The following is a 17,542-nucleotide window of genomic DNA, read 5'->3' on the forward strand; positions in this document are numbered from 1 at the left end:
AAGCCATAGCTCTTTCGGTACGTCCTCGCCGGTGTGCCTGGCTAGGCACCTCTGTTTTTTCAGAGAATGTTCAGTCGACCTTGGTGGACATGCCTTTCGATGGTCAACATCTGTTTGGTGCTCAAGCTGACTGCTTTACACCGTTTTCGGGATAGTTGTGGTGAAGCAAAATCTTAAGCCCTGCTTGCTATACCTTCCGTTTCTCTTTTTTTCCCCTGTACTGAGCTTGTATGGGATCATCTAGGTTTTCTTTTACATGTAGCCGTTTTGGAACAGTGCCATTGGCTGTTTCTTTCACCTAAGAGTGACACCCGGTGAAGTGCTCCTGTGCCCTGCAGGTATTGTTTATTGCTTCCTGAACTATCAATGACCGTTTATGGTCCTTGTTGTTGGGCAGCACATTGTTTTATGGCCCTATTGGCATTCCACGCCTGTTGATACAAGGGGTTCTTTTGTTTATCTACCCAGATTCTGTTTGGGGTATTTTGCTTGTCGTGTGCATATGCACTGTTGCTTTGCTCCCTGTCCTCCAGAGTACTTTGTCAGTATGCCCTACGGGCATTCCTTCATCTGTTTCTGGCACTTTGGTACTGCTTATAGGGGACTTCACATTGTGTGCTTGGTAGGATGGTGCATGGGGTTTCCCCTTTTCCTTACACTTTATCTGGTGCCCTTCTTTCCTAGCTGACACATGGAAAGCGGACATACTTCTTGACCAAGGGTACATTGTCAGTTCCTGCCCTAGGCAGTGTTCTTTCTTTTCTTTCCATCTTTGCGCCTCTTTTGCTATTTCCTGTTATGCACGAGAAAATTGGACTCTTGTCGTTTCTCTTCCTCTCAAGGCTCATTGTGGATGTACCATGTCCGTTTCGTGGCCTGTGTGGCCTACTCTGCCTACGGTTTCTCTTCTGTACCACTGCGTGTTCTGTTTTTTTCTCTGCTTTTGCCCAGGGCAAAGCGTTTATTGCTTTTTGCTTTTGGGCAATGTTTTTGTGCTTTGTTCGAAACATTTCCATGAACCCTTCCTGTACCAATCCTAACATTTAGTTACTGACTGGTTGTTCTGTTCGACCGTGTGTTCCTCTACTATCCTTTCTTTGGTGGCCTGGTATCGAGGTTTGGTACTCCTTTCGGATTCTTCTGGGTACTTTACTTCCCTTCTCGCTGGCGAGGATAAGCTTTCAAATCGCTGAGGGCTCTTTACTCTTGGGGTTGTGTGGGACAATAACGTTCTCGGGTAACGCTGAGATCCTCTCTTTTGATGTCACAGGAATTGTTGGTTGGACACAGGTTGTCCCTCGGACACTGGATAATTTATTCTGCTAGGTTACAATCAAACCCTCTGCCCCTTTTTGGGTCCTGCCACTCCGTCTGGTACTCCAGCTCTTATACTGATCGGTTAGTTGTCAACTTCCCCCTGTGGTGTTGGTCCCACACACTTCTTATTCTGTCTTTGTCTGCTCAGCCCCGTCCCTTTTTTCTTTTTAGGATATTTTTTCTTCTAGGATGGTGACTGGTATGCTTGAATAGGCCTCCCCTGTGTTGGCCTTTGTTCAACTTGCTCTTCTACAGTCCCAGATAGTGGTCTTCGTTGCTGTATTCTGGCGTGTTGGTTTTTTCACCTGCTGCTTTTCATTTCGGTCATCTTTCCATCGCCTGGTTGTGGCCATTCAGTCGGTAGTGGTGTTTTATGTCTGATCGCTTTTCTTTTCCTGGGAGTTATGATATCTTCCACTTCCTCCATTCTTTTATGTGGGACCATATGGCTTTTGCCGGCCCACCACTGTCACGTTTCTGCTAGTGTCCACTATTGTGCACATTTCTCTGTACCCGTCTTGGGTGTATTTTATTATACAGTGTATATGGTGCATTTCTATGTGTTTTATATATTATACATATATGTCCATATACATGTTATTCTCTTGTCATACATTCTTCTTATCTGTAGCTCTATAAACAGTCCTGCTATGCTACCTTTCTAGGAGGGAGTGCGTTTATGCTTACGTTCCTGTGTTTTCCTCGTGTACCACAGGGCCTTCACTTGTTTCTTGCTTTGCAGTCGCATATCTTCCTCCACTATGGTTCTCTGTTGCGTTTTCCCAGAAGGCTAGCTTTTCTTTTGGAGTGTTTCATATGGCCGCAGATGGTCTATAGCCTTACTTGTTTGCCATGCTTTCTTGCGGCTTTGGTTGGTACTTTTTGCATCACTTAAGTTTATGGCAGGGAGCTTGGGTTCAGTGGCATTAGTCATTATCCTTGGCCTTCAGCCTTGTCCGCCAATGGTTCGGTTACCATTGGGGATGCTCTTTGTTGTTGTGATTCTCTGAAGTTTTCTAACTGTAGGAAGCTGGCTCTGTATATAATATACTAAAGTAAGGTATAGTATGCACAGAGTCCAATAGATCCCCAAAGATCAATTGGATAATATTAAATGCCCTCTTTTGTGGTCGAGCAGTTATGCTTAACACAGCCCTTTGATAAGACTTTGTTGTACACACTCGGGCAAGAAACGATTACACACGCTCATTGCCTAAATCCGAAACCAATTGTTTATAAAAATATTACTTTTTGCATGTTTATTACTTAGAACCAAAGATACTTTGTTGCAGTAAAATACGTTGAGTAAAATCATAGTTTTTGAGTATAAAAAATGGACTCCGTACATTTCTCAAACAGTTCAATGATATCCTATGGAGCAAAAAAACTAAGTTGTAATTTCACAAGACTTACAATTCCAGTCTAAGGGTTTTAGGACCAACACTGGTCAATGGTCAGGTAAATGTAGAGACTGCACCACCAGCGGCACTGGGGTGGCCAGGTGCATAGGTGAAATTGGGGCACTGGGGCCCAATGTTAGTCAATGGAGTCCGGGGGCAGGCAAAGAGAAGCTGGTTGCAGGTGAGTAAAATCGGATTTGGGGGTCAATTTCCGAGTATTAGGACCAGTACCGGAGGAGCCGCAAGACAGAACCAAATGAATACCCTCAGCAGCACAGAGGCAGCTGGTTGCAGACTGCCAACACAGCATTGGGTGCATAATGCAAAGCAATGGAGACCGAAGATTTTGAACCAAGGCTGCAGGCTTGGACTAGGAGGCTGGATGAAGGGATCCAGTGGCTCTGGAGGTAAGTTGGAATGTTGAAGGGCACCTGGGCTCCGTTGGTCGTGCTCCACAAGTCCTTGGGGCTGGCGATGCAGAGGTGTCCTTTGAGGTTGGAAGAACCTTACCGGAACTTGTCGTGGTTTGAGGGTCCTTCATGTTGAGGCTGCAGGCGGCAGGGTGGAGTCTAGGAGAGGTCACTCTGGAGTGGACTCGAGCTCAGGACCATTGGGGAGCCTACTTAGAACCGGTGGGCCACTGTGACTCGGATAGGTGTCAGGGGCAGGGGTTGGTCCGAAGGTCTGGTTGTGCAGTTCAGCAGGGCACTGGGGCTCTTCTTGAGGGCTTTTTTTGTGGACAGGGCTGCTGTCCTCTAGAGTTCTTGGTCTTTAGGGAAGGCTGACAATCCTCCTGGGGATTTGGAGGTCGCTGGGCCTGCAGAACGAGTCACTTTTTGGCGCAGGTTCGAGGTCTGCAGACAGGCTGGTAGGGCTGGTGCAGAGTCCGTTTTTGTCTGGAGTCTTTACTGCTGGTACGGCTCTTCTGTCCTTCTTCCTTAGGTCGCGAGGCATCTAAGGATCAAGGTTCAGGGGTGCCCCTAAATACTCAATTTAGAGGCATTACAGGTACTGGCAGGTAGTTGCCAATGAGCTACTTACCTTTAGGGTGACTACACCCTTCGTATGTCCACTCCCTTTGGGAGGACATACCCCTAATCCTATTGGCTAAAATCCTCACAAACAATATGGAGGATTTTCAGTGGAGGGGGTCACTTCAGCTCAGAACACCTTAAGGGTGGTCCTGGCTGAGAGGAGACTTCTCTCCGGAGTACTAATTTTCCCGCTGACTGTGCTGCCAAATGTGGAGCTTGGTCAGGTGGGCGGGCATCACCTCTAGCTAGAGAGGCCTGGCTAGCATAACAAATGGAAGGAAGGCTTTGAGGCTCACCGCCCTTGAATGCTGTTCCTGCTTGGGTGTAGGTGTGAAGCGCTTGGGGGTAGGTGTGAAGCACCTCCACCCAGAGCAGACTTTGTTTCTGACCCACAAGAGTCCCACCTCAGGGGGTCAGAAACAGGTCTTAAAGTGGCAGTGTGGTGCAGACCAGTCAGATACACACTAGCGGCTAGGTAGGTTTTCAGGGGACACCTCTGATGTGCCCTCTGAGTGCATTTATTAATGACTCCAACACTGGCATCCATGTGTGCTCATTAATCTGAGATGTTTGACACCAAACATCTTGAGATTCGGTGAAGCCATCATGGAGCTGTGGAACTCGCATTGACAAGCTCCCAGCTCATGTACGCGGTATGGCTTCACTATGTACTTTTACTGCCTAAGAATAGACCAGAAAATATAGGGGCGTATCTGCTCATGCAGTTATGCCCTCAAAAGAGGTATGGTGCACCCTGCCTTTAGAGCTGTAAGGCCTGCTGTAGGGGTGACTTACCTATGCCTCTTGCAGTGCTTGGTCGACTCTTCACTCTTAGCTGCACCAAAACACGCAAGCTGCAATGGCAGTCTGCATGTGTTTGGTGAGGGATCTCTTAGGGTGGCATAATACTTTCTGGTCACAATGCCTTTGGTACCGCTGCTACCTTTTACAAGGGACTTATAGGTGGGCCAGAAGTGTGCCAATTGTGGAAACAAAGGTACAGTTTTGGGAAAGAACACAGGCGCTGGGAACCTGATTAGCAGGGACCCAGTGCACATTCAGTCAAAGTTGCTTCTAGAATCTGATAGAGACATCTAGCCGCAGATTCCTTAATTTAGAATATTCCCCAGGCGTCAGACTGGATCCGGAAAATCTTTTTTCCCCAGCAGTACCTCTGCACACCGGGAGGCGGCGGCGCCTGGCTCCATCCTGTCGTTGTCCACGGAAGTGTAGTCAATGGAGCCATATAAGACCCTCCCGGCGTGCTGATGCCAGTTTTCTTCTTTTCCGCGTCTTAACGCAGATCCGGAGAAGCGGTTACCTCTTGCCTGTTTTTGATTTTCAGGCCTTCTGGAAGCCTTCGGCGTCTGGGAACAGTGTGTTGATGCCTTTGGGCTTCCAAACGTGTGTGTCCTGTTCGTGGCAGATGTCGGCGACGGATCCACACGCGATCTGTATGTGGTGCTTGGGCGAGCACCACGACTCCGAGGAGTGCGCCACCTGCTGAAGCCGAAGTCTTTGCGGGAACGTCGCATGAAGTTATTGGCCGCCCGGATGTCCCGTTCGGCGTCCTCACACCACCGGTCTCCTTCTCGTGCTGGAGGGTCAGGCCAGAACAGGTCATGGAGTCATTCCCACGGGCGTCGTTCTCCTCCCGCAGGTAAGCACAAGAAAAAGAAGTCGCGGAGGTCGCCGACCTCACGCGACGACGGGGCCCGCAGTACCTGGTCTTCACTGGATGCGGCTCCTCAGGTGTCGACCCCCACTTACCCGCCGTTTCCTGGCACTGGGGTGACTAGGGCCCAGATGGAAGCCTATTCTCAGGCCCTTTAGTCCATCTTTGGGTCACCCACTCTCCCTGGCGCGCCTTGGGGCCCCATAGAGGGGGTAGGGGCTCTGATCGGAGTTTCGCCGGCGGGTTCGCCCTCGGCACCGGTCGAGCACCCTGATTCCGCTTCCGGAGTCGCTGCGATGTCGGGCATGGGCCGGAGCGGCCTCCCTCTCGTACGTCCAGGCCTTCCGGATCTGCGCACAGCCCTGCGTGGCTCCCTGCGTCGACACCGGATGAGGCTACTGCGCCGCTCTCGACTCCGTGTCAACTCCGCCCCTCTCCACAAGTTCCTACCTCGGAGGAGGTCGCGTTGACGTCCCCTGTGTCTTCGCACAGCCCTTTGCGGCTCACTGCATCGACGCCCGCTGCGGCTGCAGCGCCGCTTTCGCCTCTGGGTCTACTTGATCACTCTCCGCAGGTAACCACCTCGGTGGGGGTGGTGTTGACGCCGGGCCGGTGCCAGACGGACGAGGTCCTTGTGGAGGTCCTCGACGTCGGTTCGACGCCGTCTCAGAGTCTGTGCCATCTCCGGCTGTTGATCAGTTGGTGGAAGGTGTGGAGTCTGAGGCTGAGGTGGCCCCTGTGGGTTCGCTACCCCAGGGCTGTTTCGTTGCTCCTCTGCCCAGGTGCCCATGCACTGGCAGGGCCTTGGGTGTCCTCGAGCTGTGGAGCCAGGATTAGCCTCTTGCCGTCCCCTACGGATGACCTGTTGTCGCCACTTCAAATGGCCACGGTGGCTAGTGCGACTTTTGCAAGGGCGGTTCGCAGCGCTACGGACGTTTTGCAACTGCAGCCTCCCTCCCTCTCTCTGTGTCCTCTAATTCCTTGCTGGACTTACTCCACCAGGGCAGAGTGGAGGTGGAGACTTTATTGCCTTTTGGCGAGTCGTTGTACGACGTTCTTCTGGGGACTTGAGTGAGGCCCTCTTCGAGGGGCCCGGTGGATCGTGCTATTGCACATCGCCATCGCCGGGCCCCGGACGACCCTGTCTGTTTGTCCCTCCACCCTAGGGCCAGGGACTGGTGATTCAGGTGGCTTCAGGTTCGTTGCCTTATGCCCCCTCTCCGTTGGTCCCTCCCACTTCGGAATCTCAGTGGTTGGAGTCATGTGGCCGCCAGATTTTTGCGTCTACCAGTGCTGGCCTTCGCTCCCTGAACACAAATTGTGTGTTTGCCCGGGCTACTTCTGCCCTTTGGGACTAAGTCGAGCTCCTCCTTCTCTCGCTTCCAAAGGGTCCTCGGGCTGACTTGGCACGGTTGGTACGTGATGGCCGTGACATGGCTCACTTTTCCATTCGGTCGGCCATGGACTCCACTGATTCGGTGGTTCGCGCTATGGCCTGGTCTGTTGCTCTGCGCCGCCATGCCTGGCTGCGCAATGGCTGTTTCCCTGCCAACGTACAGGAGCGTCTTCGGGATTTGGCCTTTGATGGGGTCGTCTTGTTCGACGGACATGCTGACTCAGCGGTTTTCCGCCTCATGTCTGAGTCTCCATGATTTCCATGGTTTGTAGTCCTGGTTGTGGACTTTTGATTTCAGTTGCAGTGTTGTCTTTGCTTTTTCTGCTGCTTCGTCTCTGGATTTCGGACGTAGATATTGGACGGGCTGTGCGGCTTTCGCAGTTTTCTCTCTTTTGGTTTCAGCTGACCAGCTGTTTGATGAGTTTTTCATCCTCTGTCTAGGAGCTTGGCTCAAGAGGTGTTCCTTGCTTTCTGGGATGTGCCATACCCTATGTGGGGTACTTGTTGGCTATTGTGAAGCCACTCTTCCCGGTATGAGGAGTTTTCACGACTCCTGCGGAGTCTTCTCGTCTCTCTTGGGACATCCTCTCTAGTGGGGACCGTGGGGTTAGTGCGGTTCTCTACTGGGGACTTTGTGTGGTGGGCTACGGTTGGTCTGTACCCCTTTGTGGTTTCTCTGGGAACACCTGCCCGGGATATGGTCGCGGCCACAGGGTGAAGGTCGCGCCCTTGTCTTGGCTGCGTTCTATTCTCACTTGGGGCAGTGCTTCCATATTTTTCTCATGGCTCAGGTCCCGTGGAACTTTTTGCCCATGCGCTGTGGTGTTTCCACAAGTTACGTTTCTGTGGCATGTGGCCTTGTCGCCTGTTTCCTTTTGCACTTCCCTGGCAGGGACTTTGGTCCCTTTTGTTTCTTCCATGCCGGGGTTCAGGTCCTCCGTTCCTGCCCCCCTGCGGTGATTGTCTGATTCCCTCTAGAGGTTCAGAGCTGTCGCTTTTGTTCCTCGGTTTGGTGTTCCACTCCTGGTGTTCCACTGGTTGTGAGTTACCATCCATCTCTGGCAGCACTGTTGCCTTTTTATATGATGCGGTGCCGGTGTCCTTGGTCAGGATACTCGTAGTCCTGTCTATCTCTCTTCCCCCTCTTTCTGACTGGTCTCTGTCTGGGTATTTCCCACTCCTTCCTAGTGGGTGTGGTGCTCAGCGTTCCCGCTTGCCTCGCGGGGAGCTCTGGTTCCGTCCCTGTCAGGGGAGGATGTTGTCACCTTTCAGTGTTTTTTGACACGGTCTTGTCCTGTTATGATTCACACCGGTGCCGTTGGTATCTATGGTGCGACTTTACTTTTCTCTGGGGCGAGCTTTCAATTCGTTCCTTCATTCTGTTGTCTATGTTTAGCTCTGTGTGTCCTGTTTTTGACACACAGTGATAGATTGTGCATGCTCAATTTATTTATTTAATTTTTTTCACACTGGTTTTTTAGCCCCGGTGTGTGTGTGTGTGTGTCTTTCTCTCTCTCTCTCGGTGGTAAGGCGCGCTTGGGGTGTCCCCGGCTGTGCCGGTTTTCCATTTGCCATTTGTACCTTTGGGTACAGCTAGCAGGTTCACTGCCTGGTATTGCGCTGGTCTCTTGTTGCAGCCGAATGCGTGCTGTTGGAACTCCCGATCCTTGGGCTTTGTTTCGCCGTGGTGCACTTCTCACGGTACACCTTGTCTCCTTGGGTATCTCTTGTCCTCCGCATGCCTGTGTCTCCTGGTGGTCATGACTCTGTGTGTCTCTATGTGGTGACATCTGTCCCCTCGTTATATTTTTCAACATCCTCTGGGGTGTTTGTTCAGTAGGCATGCTCTGGCGATGACATGCTCTCTTGTGCCCTTTTGGTTCTGTGTCTCCTTTCCTCCCTGTCTGGACGAGGGAGATTTTGTTCCGTCCTCTGACGGATTGTGGTGCCTTTGTCTCCCTTGCTCGTGCTTCCTTACGGAGCTGCATGGGTCTAGTGTCAGCCGCACTGCCACTGTTGCCACTGTGGGTCATCACTGTTGTTGACGGAGAAGTTCTTTTGGGACTTGGTGGTTTCAATCGCAGACCCTCCTCCGCTGCTGTATGGCTTTGGTATCTATTCTAAGTTAAGGAATCTGCGTCTAGATGTATCTATCAGATGAACAAGTTACTTACCTTCTGTAACGATGTATCTGAAAGAAACACGTCAGTTAGATTCCTCACCTTAGAATATCCCCAGGCGTCAGGCCGGATCCAGAAAGATTTTTCGTCAGCAATACCCCTTGCGCGTCGCTAGGCGTCTGCGCGTCCGTCGTCGGCGTCGTGCGCCGGAATGACGTCGTCGGAGTACTTAGACGCCGCCCTCGCGCGCTCACGTCAGTTCTTTTTTCCGCGCCAGACAGCGCCGATCCGGGAAGAGCTTACCCCTTTAGTCACTTTTTGACTAAAACGTTTTAGACTCTTTTGTCTACTCGACTCGAACTGGTGCCGGTAGGATGCCTGGTTTTAAAGCCTGTGACTCCTGTCACCGACTGATGTCGGTAACGGACAACCATCGCCGGAGCCTTTACTGCCTGGGGGCCGATCACGATGCGGAGTCGTGCCTCGACTGCCAGGCCTTGACCTCGAAGGCTAGGCGGGAGCGGTCCCGCAAGCTTCTCGAGCTCCGACACTCGGCTCCGCGCCGTTCCCGGTCCAGGAGGAGGTCGAAAGACCGGTCGCGGAGCCGCAGCCACCATCACCGCTCGTCTGGTTCAAAGTCTTCGGGTAAGTCGAAGCACGCTAAGAAGTCCAAGAGACGACACCGCTCTTCGGACTCCCCTCGCCGGTCGCACGACTCGGTCGAGGGTCAGGGTGGTCTCACCCCCGCGGATCCGTCGAAGCCGCAGGAGCCGCGTCTGTCCCCATACCCGCCGGTCCCTGGGACTGACGCGACTCCGGCGGAGATCAGTGCCTTCCTCTCGGCCATGAGGGGCCTGGCTCTGCCGTCGACGCCTGCCGACGCGCCTTCGGGCCCCGCGGGCTCGACTGGGCGGCCTAGCAAGCTGGCGGCTCCGGCCCCGTCGTCAACTTCGGTCCCGACGCCGCAGGTCTCCGAGGGTTCCAGGCCTGGATCTCTGTCGGCGCCGGTCGACCTCACGACGCCTCCTCTGCCGACGCCGGTTCCACCTCTGGCACCGTCTCCGGACGACGCCTTTCCCCGGTTCAGTCCGGGCCCGGCGCCGCCCGCTGCCAATGGATGACCATTTCATCTACAGTCCGGCTCCGGTTATTCCCCCTGTTTATCAGGAATCGGATGACGGGGGCGACTGGGAGGGGTCTGCAGGCCAATTTATCACAGGACTGGGCAGATGAGCTGGGGGATGCCAGTGGTCTGGACACCTCCCCGGACACTGGCTTCATCTCTCCTCCGACTGTGGCTTCGGAGGAAGGTGCTGCATTTTCCGTGGTGCTGCGCAAGGCGGCCGAAGCCCTTGGGCTGGAGTTGCCTGCTGTGGCCGTGAGGACTAACCTCCTCACTGAAGTGCTTCAACCGTCAGCAAGCTCCTCGGAGCCTCTGCTGCAGTTCAATGAGGCACTAGTGGACGTTCTGAAGGGCACCTGGTCCAAGCCCTCCACAGTGCCTCCTGTGGAATAGAACGTGGCCTGGCGCCACCGCCCTGCTCCGAGCGACCCCAGTTTTCTGTCCCAACGCCCCACGCCCGAGAGTCTGGTTATCCAGACCTCTACTTCCCAGTCCTCCTTCCCGTCCGCTCCTCCGGATCGGGAATCCAAGAGGCTGGAACAGTTCGGTAAGAAGCTGTTCTCTTCCCTTAGTTTGGGACTGCGGTCCTTGAATACCACTTGCCTCTTTGACCGTTACTCTCACTCTCTGTGGGATATGGTGGAGGACGTGCTGCCCCTGTATCCGGAGGAGGCCCGGACACGGCTCACCCAGGCTCTTGCCGACGGGCGGGATGCAGCGCGACATGCTATACGATGTGGACTAGACACTACGGACTCGCTGGGTAGGGCCATTTCTACCACAGTGGCGCTCCGCCGCCACGCCTGGCTGCGGTCCACATCTTTCTCAGGGGATGTCCAGAGCACCCTCATGGATATGCCCTTTGATGGCACTCGCCTTTTTGGCGAGAAGGCGGATAGTGCGCTGGTGCGCTTCAAAGACTCCCGGGCTACGGCCAAGTCCTTGGTTCTCTCGGCCCCGTGACCGCAAACTTCCACCTTTCGTGGCCAAGGAAGGGGCGCCCCCTCACGTCCACCTAGCCACCGTCCGCAAAACCAAACGGCACGCGGTCGCGGACGTGGATTCCGCCGAGGCGGTACCTGGGGACAACGTGCCAGTCAGTCCAAATCCACCCCGGCAGCATCCGCCTCAAAGCCCTCCTAGTCCGAGCTTTCAGACCCATTCCACGCCAGTGGGAGGCAGAGTTCGCCATCACCTGCTCCACTGGCGTTCCATCACGTCGGACAGGTGGGTGCTGCAAATCGTCCGAAGGGGCTACTTCCTCCCCTTCGAGATGACCCCTCCAGCCATGACACCGCAGTACCACCGTATCTCGGGGGATCACTTGAATCTTCTGTGGGAGGAAGTTACGGCCCTCTTGGCCAAAGGGGCCGTCGAGCGCGTTCCTGGTCCAGACGTAGGTTGTGGTTGCTATTCCCACTACTTTCTGGTTCCCAAGAAGGGCAAAGGGGGCCTACGCCCTATCTTGGAACTCTGGAGCGTCAACGCCTTCCTCCGGAAGGAGAGGTTCAAGATGCTTACCCTAGCTCAGGTTCTGGCTGCTCTGGATCCAGGAGACTGGATGGTAGCATTGGACTTGGAGGACGCTTATTTTCACATCCCCGTCCTGCCGGCCCACCGGCGTTACCTGCGGTTCACGTGGGTCAGGAGCAATTTCAGTTAACTGTGCTCCCCTTCGGCCTCACCAGTGCCCCTCGGGTGTTCACGAAAGTGATGGCGGTGGTCGCAACTCACCTGCGCAGATCAGGGGTTCCAGTCTGCCCCTATCTCGACGACTGGCTGTTGAAGGCGGGCTCGCCCCAGTAAGTCGTCTCCCACCTCCAGACTACGGCCGACCTCCTGCATTTGCTGGGGTTCTCCATCAATGTGTCGAAGTCGCATCTGAGTCCCTCCCAGAAGCTCCTCTTCATCGGAGCGGTTCTGTATTCAACGCGGTTTCGGCTTTATCCTCCGGAACAGCGGGTCTGGGATATTCAGGCTATGATTCCGATCTTTCAGCCTCTATCCCGTTTTTCAGCCAGGATGACCCTCTGGGTCCTGGACCTGATGGCCTCCTGCATCCTGCTGGTGCAACATGCCAGATGGCATATCCGGGCTCTGCATTGGGACCTGAAGTCCCAGTGGGCACAGCTTCGGGGCAACCTGTCCGATCATGTCCACATCTCGGAGGGCACTGCACGACAATTACAGTGGTGGCTCACGAATCGTGATTGTGTCAATGGCAGATTCCCCAACCGGAGCACACAGTGGTGACGGATGCGTCCCTCCTGGGAAGGGGAGGCCACCTGGGAGAGGCGGAGATCAGGGGACTGTGGTCTCCGGCGGAGTCCCGACTCCATATCAACCTTTTGGAGCTACGGGCGATCCGACTTGCACTGAAGGCATTCCTTCCCTCTGTCCGGGCAAGTGTGGTGCAGGTGTTCACGGACAACACCTCCGCCATTACCTTGGTGGTTCAACACCTGGCAGGTTCTCTGAACGCCAGGGTGGACAAACTCAGCCACAGGTGCTTGATGGATCACGAATGTCGTCTGCACTCGGACGTGGCGCAAGGTCTCTTTCTACAGTGGGGAGAGCCTTGGTTAGATCTATTCGCCACCGAAGAGAACGCGCAATGTCAGCAGTTCTGCGCGTTGGAATTTCCAAGGCGGCACTCGCTCGGAGACTTTTTTCGTCGCAAGTGGAGTTGCGGTCTATTGTACGACTTTCCGCCTATACCACTTCTGCCCAGAGTGCTGAAGAAGATTCGGCGTGACCGGGCCCAAGTCATCCTTCAGATTGGGCACGAAGATACTGGTATCCCGAGCTACTCAGCATGGCCATCGATCCTCCGATCAGACTGCCTCTTTGGGAGGATCTTCTGTCGCAGGGGACGGTCCTCCACCCAAACCTGTCGATCTTCCACCTCCATGCGTGGAGATTGAGCGGCGGCAGTTGACAGCATTTGATCTTCCTCCCGAAGTCTGTGATGTCATTCTGGCGGCCAGGCGGCCCTCCACTAAAATGGTATACGCCTGCAGGTGGAACAACTTTGTGGTATGGTGCACAGCTAAGGCTGTGGATCCCCACTCTGTCCCTCTTTCTGAAGTCCTTCTGTTCCTCCTTTCTTTGGCTCAGCAGGGCTGTGCTCTGGGCACTATCAAAGGTTATCTTTCGGCCATCTCCGCCTTTTTACGGCTTCCAGATCAGCCTTCTCTTTTTAAGTCCCCGGTTGTAAACCGTTTCCTCAAAGGCATTACGCACATGTTTCCTCCCGTGCCGTTCATAATGCCTCAATGGGACTTAAACCTTGTCTTGACATATCTGATGTGCGCTCCCTTCGAGCCCCTTCATACCTGTCCTTTGCGTCTTCTCACTCTCAAAACGGCCTTCCTGGTAGCTATCACCTCTGCCAGATGAGTGAGTGAGCTCCAGGCTCTTTCTTCCAAACCTCCTTTCCTTTCTGTTCATCCGGACAAGGTGGTTTTAAGGACACGTCCTTCTTTCTTGCCAAAGGTTGTCACGCACTTCCACAACGGGCAGACCGTCACTTTGCCCACCTTCTCTCCGCCTCCGCATCCTTTGAAAGAGGAGGAGAGGCTCCACCGTCTGGATCCAAAACGTGCGCTGTCGTTCTACCTGCAGCGGACACGACAGTTCCGGGTGGATGACCAGCTCTTTGTTGGCTACGTGGGCGCCAAAAGAGATCGGGCTGTGCACAAGCAGACCATCTCTCGGTGGGTTGTTTTCTGCATCAAGGCCTGTTACTCGTTGGCTATGAAGGAGCCTCCTGTGGGGCTGCATGCCCATTCTACCAGGGCAACGGCAGCCACTACTGCCTTGGGACGCGGTGTCCCCTTGCAGGTCACGTGTCTCTTTCAGATGCACAAGTTACTACTTGTGTAACGATATATCTGTAAGAGACATTTGTTAGTGATAGATTCCTTACCGCCCCACCCATCCTCCCCGTTCTGCGAACTGATTTCTAGGGTTAAGGTCATCCCCTTTTCAGGGCCCTAGTTTCATGGCACCAGTGGTCAGTTTCTTGCATGGCTCTGCATTCCTGGCGCGGAAAGTCTGCGCGCATGGGTGGTGCCCAAGTAGTCTCCGTGATGTCATCTCGGCGCATATGACGCCAGCGACGGAAGCGGAGCCGCACGATACCACCTACTGACGCGCAGGGGTACTGCTAGCAAAAAAAAATTCCGGATCCAGTCTGACGCCTGGGGATTGTTCTAAGGTAAGGAATCTATCACTAACTAATTTCTCTTACAGATATATCGTTACACAAGTAGTAACTTGTGCAGTTAAAGTCCAGCGAGATATTACAGGTGAGGTATGGATTTGTTCTCCTTTGCTGGCAATGCTAGACTATGACTGTGATGTTCCGAAGTCCTACCGAAAATTAGTGGCGCTTTTTCTATTGTTAGCTTGGCGCAGAGATGTAATGCGCTGGATGAAGAGACCTTTACCAACAGTAGCCGAGTGGCTCACTGCCACACACACTGATGATTATCATGCCCTTATGCCGACTCGTAGTCCCCCACGAGACATTGGGCCCATATCGCACATATTACCACAGTGTGGGTTCTGATACTGTAGGGGAGGAGTCTCGGGAAGATGCTATATGACTGTATTACGTTTGACGTAGCTCAAATTGCCTCCTGTAGTGTATTGGAGATATGGAAGATATTGCCTTGTCTGGGGAATGAGGGTGACTGTTGCTGTATGTGTCCCTGGTATCATGTGCACTATTGTTATTGGCTATAGTCAATTGTTTTTTTATTGAATATCTGCTTCAGAATAATTGTTTCATATATATTGTTTTGCAATCTGTTCATAATGCCTCCTTCATTTTTCTTTTTTCTGTTTGCTATGCGACACATCTTCTGGCCAATACGAATTGTACATTTGTTTCTTTTTCCCCACTCACTGCATATTTGAAATGTTATGTGTCCTTTGCATTTGTCTTATATTTCCCGCGAATATTATGTGATGCTGCATTGTTGATGTGGGTAAAAGGAAAATAAAGTTTTTTAAAAAGTATTGCAAAGCTAATCTGTTAAATTTTTTTTCAGGATTCACAATGCACTTAAAGGAATTCCAGATGACCGGGATGGATTATTTGATACAATTCAGCGTTCTAAAAACCACTATCAGAAAAGAGCATACCAGTGTATAAAATGCATGGTAGCATTGTTTAGCAACTGTCCAGTAGCCTACCAAATTTTGCAGGTGATTTTTTTTACATTTTTAACCTTTGTTAAGTTACTTATGGTATTATCTCTAAATTGTTTCTTTTCTGTTTTTTCCTGTGACTACTCTCAAATCAAAGTACCTTCATTTAAGTTTGCATAGCAAAATAGTAAATGCAGCTCTTAATCAAGAAACAACAAATGATATGCAACTGAAGGAACTATGTGATTGCTTGTTATGCACTCAAGATAAAAATAAATTGGCATTATAGAAGGCTTTTCAGCTTTTCTCAGTTACCCCGTTTTGTGAAAATAGAGCCATAATACCTTGCTGAGTGATTTTAAGATCTGATTGGGTGGATGTATAATTTGGTAACCCTTGCATGGCTATTGATAATTAGCTGATACACTAGATCTGTGAAAACAAAGGTTTAAGTGGAGTATGGTTCACTTTGTTATGCATCTTTGGATCGGTAGGGGTTGGGCTCTGTACACGGAACCAAAGTAAGAGAATTGAGACGTGAGCAAATCAGAAATCCCGCTCCTTCCCCCAAAAAATAATTGTCCTAAGGCCCCAGTGTTTGAGGGTATTCTGCGTTGAATGGTATTCTCAGCCCCCAGAAAAAGCATATCTTTTTTATTTTGTTGGCCATACCCGACCTACAACTGAGGGGCACGTGTGGCAATACCATCTAAACCTTAAGTTGTGTGTTTTCAGTTGGAACGTGACATTAAGACGGGGCACAGAGCAATTGAAACGGAAGAAAAGTATACTTAATGTAAAACACAGTTCAAAAGGTTCACGACTAGGTCAGTTGTCAGCATATTTGTGAAGGAAGTTTAGCAACTGAAAAAACTCCACGCAAGGATGTAGAACATGCATGGTGTCAACGACCAAGGCTAGTCGTGATAACGTAATATAGCATACATTATAGCCAACTTGGCTGGCAAGGGTAATTCTTTTTCTCCATCTTGTAGCTCGTCAATGATGCTAAATGGCTTTTCCAGACATTCCAAAAAACTGACTAACCTCAGAGCTTCTTTTCTTTTTTATTATATATTTTTTATTGTCAACAAGTGGGGCACAAACTTTACACATTACATAAACAAAAGATAACAGCAAGAGACCATAATTGAATAACTTAAAGCAAAAACAAACAAAAAAAGTAACATAAAAGAGGGGAACATCAGAACATAACTATCTCTGCCTCAAATAATATTATATAAAAGGCAAAAATGTTTAAAACAAGATCCCCCATATTGCATTTAACTTCATCACAGAGCGGGTACCCCTTGCCTTGGCAATGGCTCTTTCCATCTCATACGTTTGCTTAACCAACAGCCACCAATCATTTATAGAGGGTGATGTTGTAGAAATCCATACCAGGGATATTGCCAATCTAGCAGCAACCAGCAGTATTGAAGATATTGGACTAAGTCTATAATTCACTATCTTAAAACCCATCATAATTTCTATGACCATTACTGGTGCCACTATCCCCAACCTCTAAGAGAATACTTGACCGATCTGCTGACAATATGTCTCATTCAGGACAAGTTGCAAACGTGTGTAATGCTAGCCACATACAGGTCACATCTAGGGCATTTTGTCCGATCACTACCCAAACCAGACGTAAGCCACTTAGAATTTTTTTCCGTTGTGTGATATAACAAACATATAGTGCAAAATTGCTGCAATCGCAGATTGACGGAATGCAATGACCTGTCTAAGGTGTTCAACACTTGTTCAAGAACAATAGATGTAACCTCTGTCCCCAAAGCCTTGCTCCAACGCCCCGCCAATCTTTCAAAATCGTTTTTTGCCTAGAATTCTGGATAAATTTATACATATGACATCACAGATTTGATTTTTCTACTATACAGACAGTCCCATATATCAGACCTAGATAACTTTCACATTTTAGATGTCTCACCAAATAGTCCCTGATCTGTAAATATTTAAAAAACATATAATCAGCCAATTTATACTGCATCTGCAGATTCTTGAAGGAAACAAAGCCATTATAATCATAAAGCTTCTAAAGTAAACTTAACCACTATATCATATAAGTGAACTGAGTTCCTTAACATTTTACCACTGGAAATCTATACTTTTTTAAAGTTGAAATCTGTCAGCATAAACCTCAATCTGTCAGATTCTGCTTTATAGCGTAGGATTAATATATAATATCTTCCCTAAATAAACCTTCCCCTGTAAGGCTTTGGCATTGGCATTTTTTGGAAAAGAGCACATTATGAAATGTATATCTTGCGAAGTCTGTTGAAATGCTCCCTCCACTGTG

The 17,542-nt window shown here is 50.9% G+C and overlaps 1 protein-coding gene across 2 annotated transcripts in view; it reads left to right on the forward strand.

Annotated features, from left to right (window-relative positions):
• Positions 1-17,542, forward strand: part of USP9X (ubiquitin specific peptidase 9 X-linked) — a 1,605,828-nt gene that overhangs the window by 1,470,523 nt on the left and 117,763 nt on the right. For both annotated transcript variants that reach the window (XM_085622934.1, XM_085622935.1), the window contains exon 42: positions 15,123-15,279. In XM_085622934.1, the coding sequence (XP_085479060.1) occupies positions 15,123-15,279 (157 nt within the window). The remainder of the gene's footprint in view (positions 1-15,122; positions 15,280-17,542) is intronic.

The sequence above is a fragment of the Triturus cristatus genome, chromosome 8, assembly GCF_964204655.1.
Source record: "Triturus cristatus chromosome 8, aTriCri1.1, whole genome shotgun sequence".
NCBI lineage: Eukaryota > Metazoa > Chordata > Amphibia > Caudata > Salamandridae > Triturus > Triturus cristatus.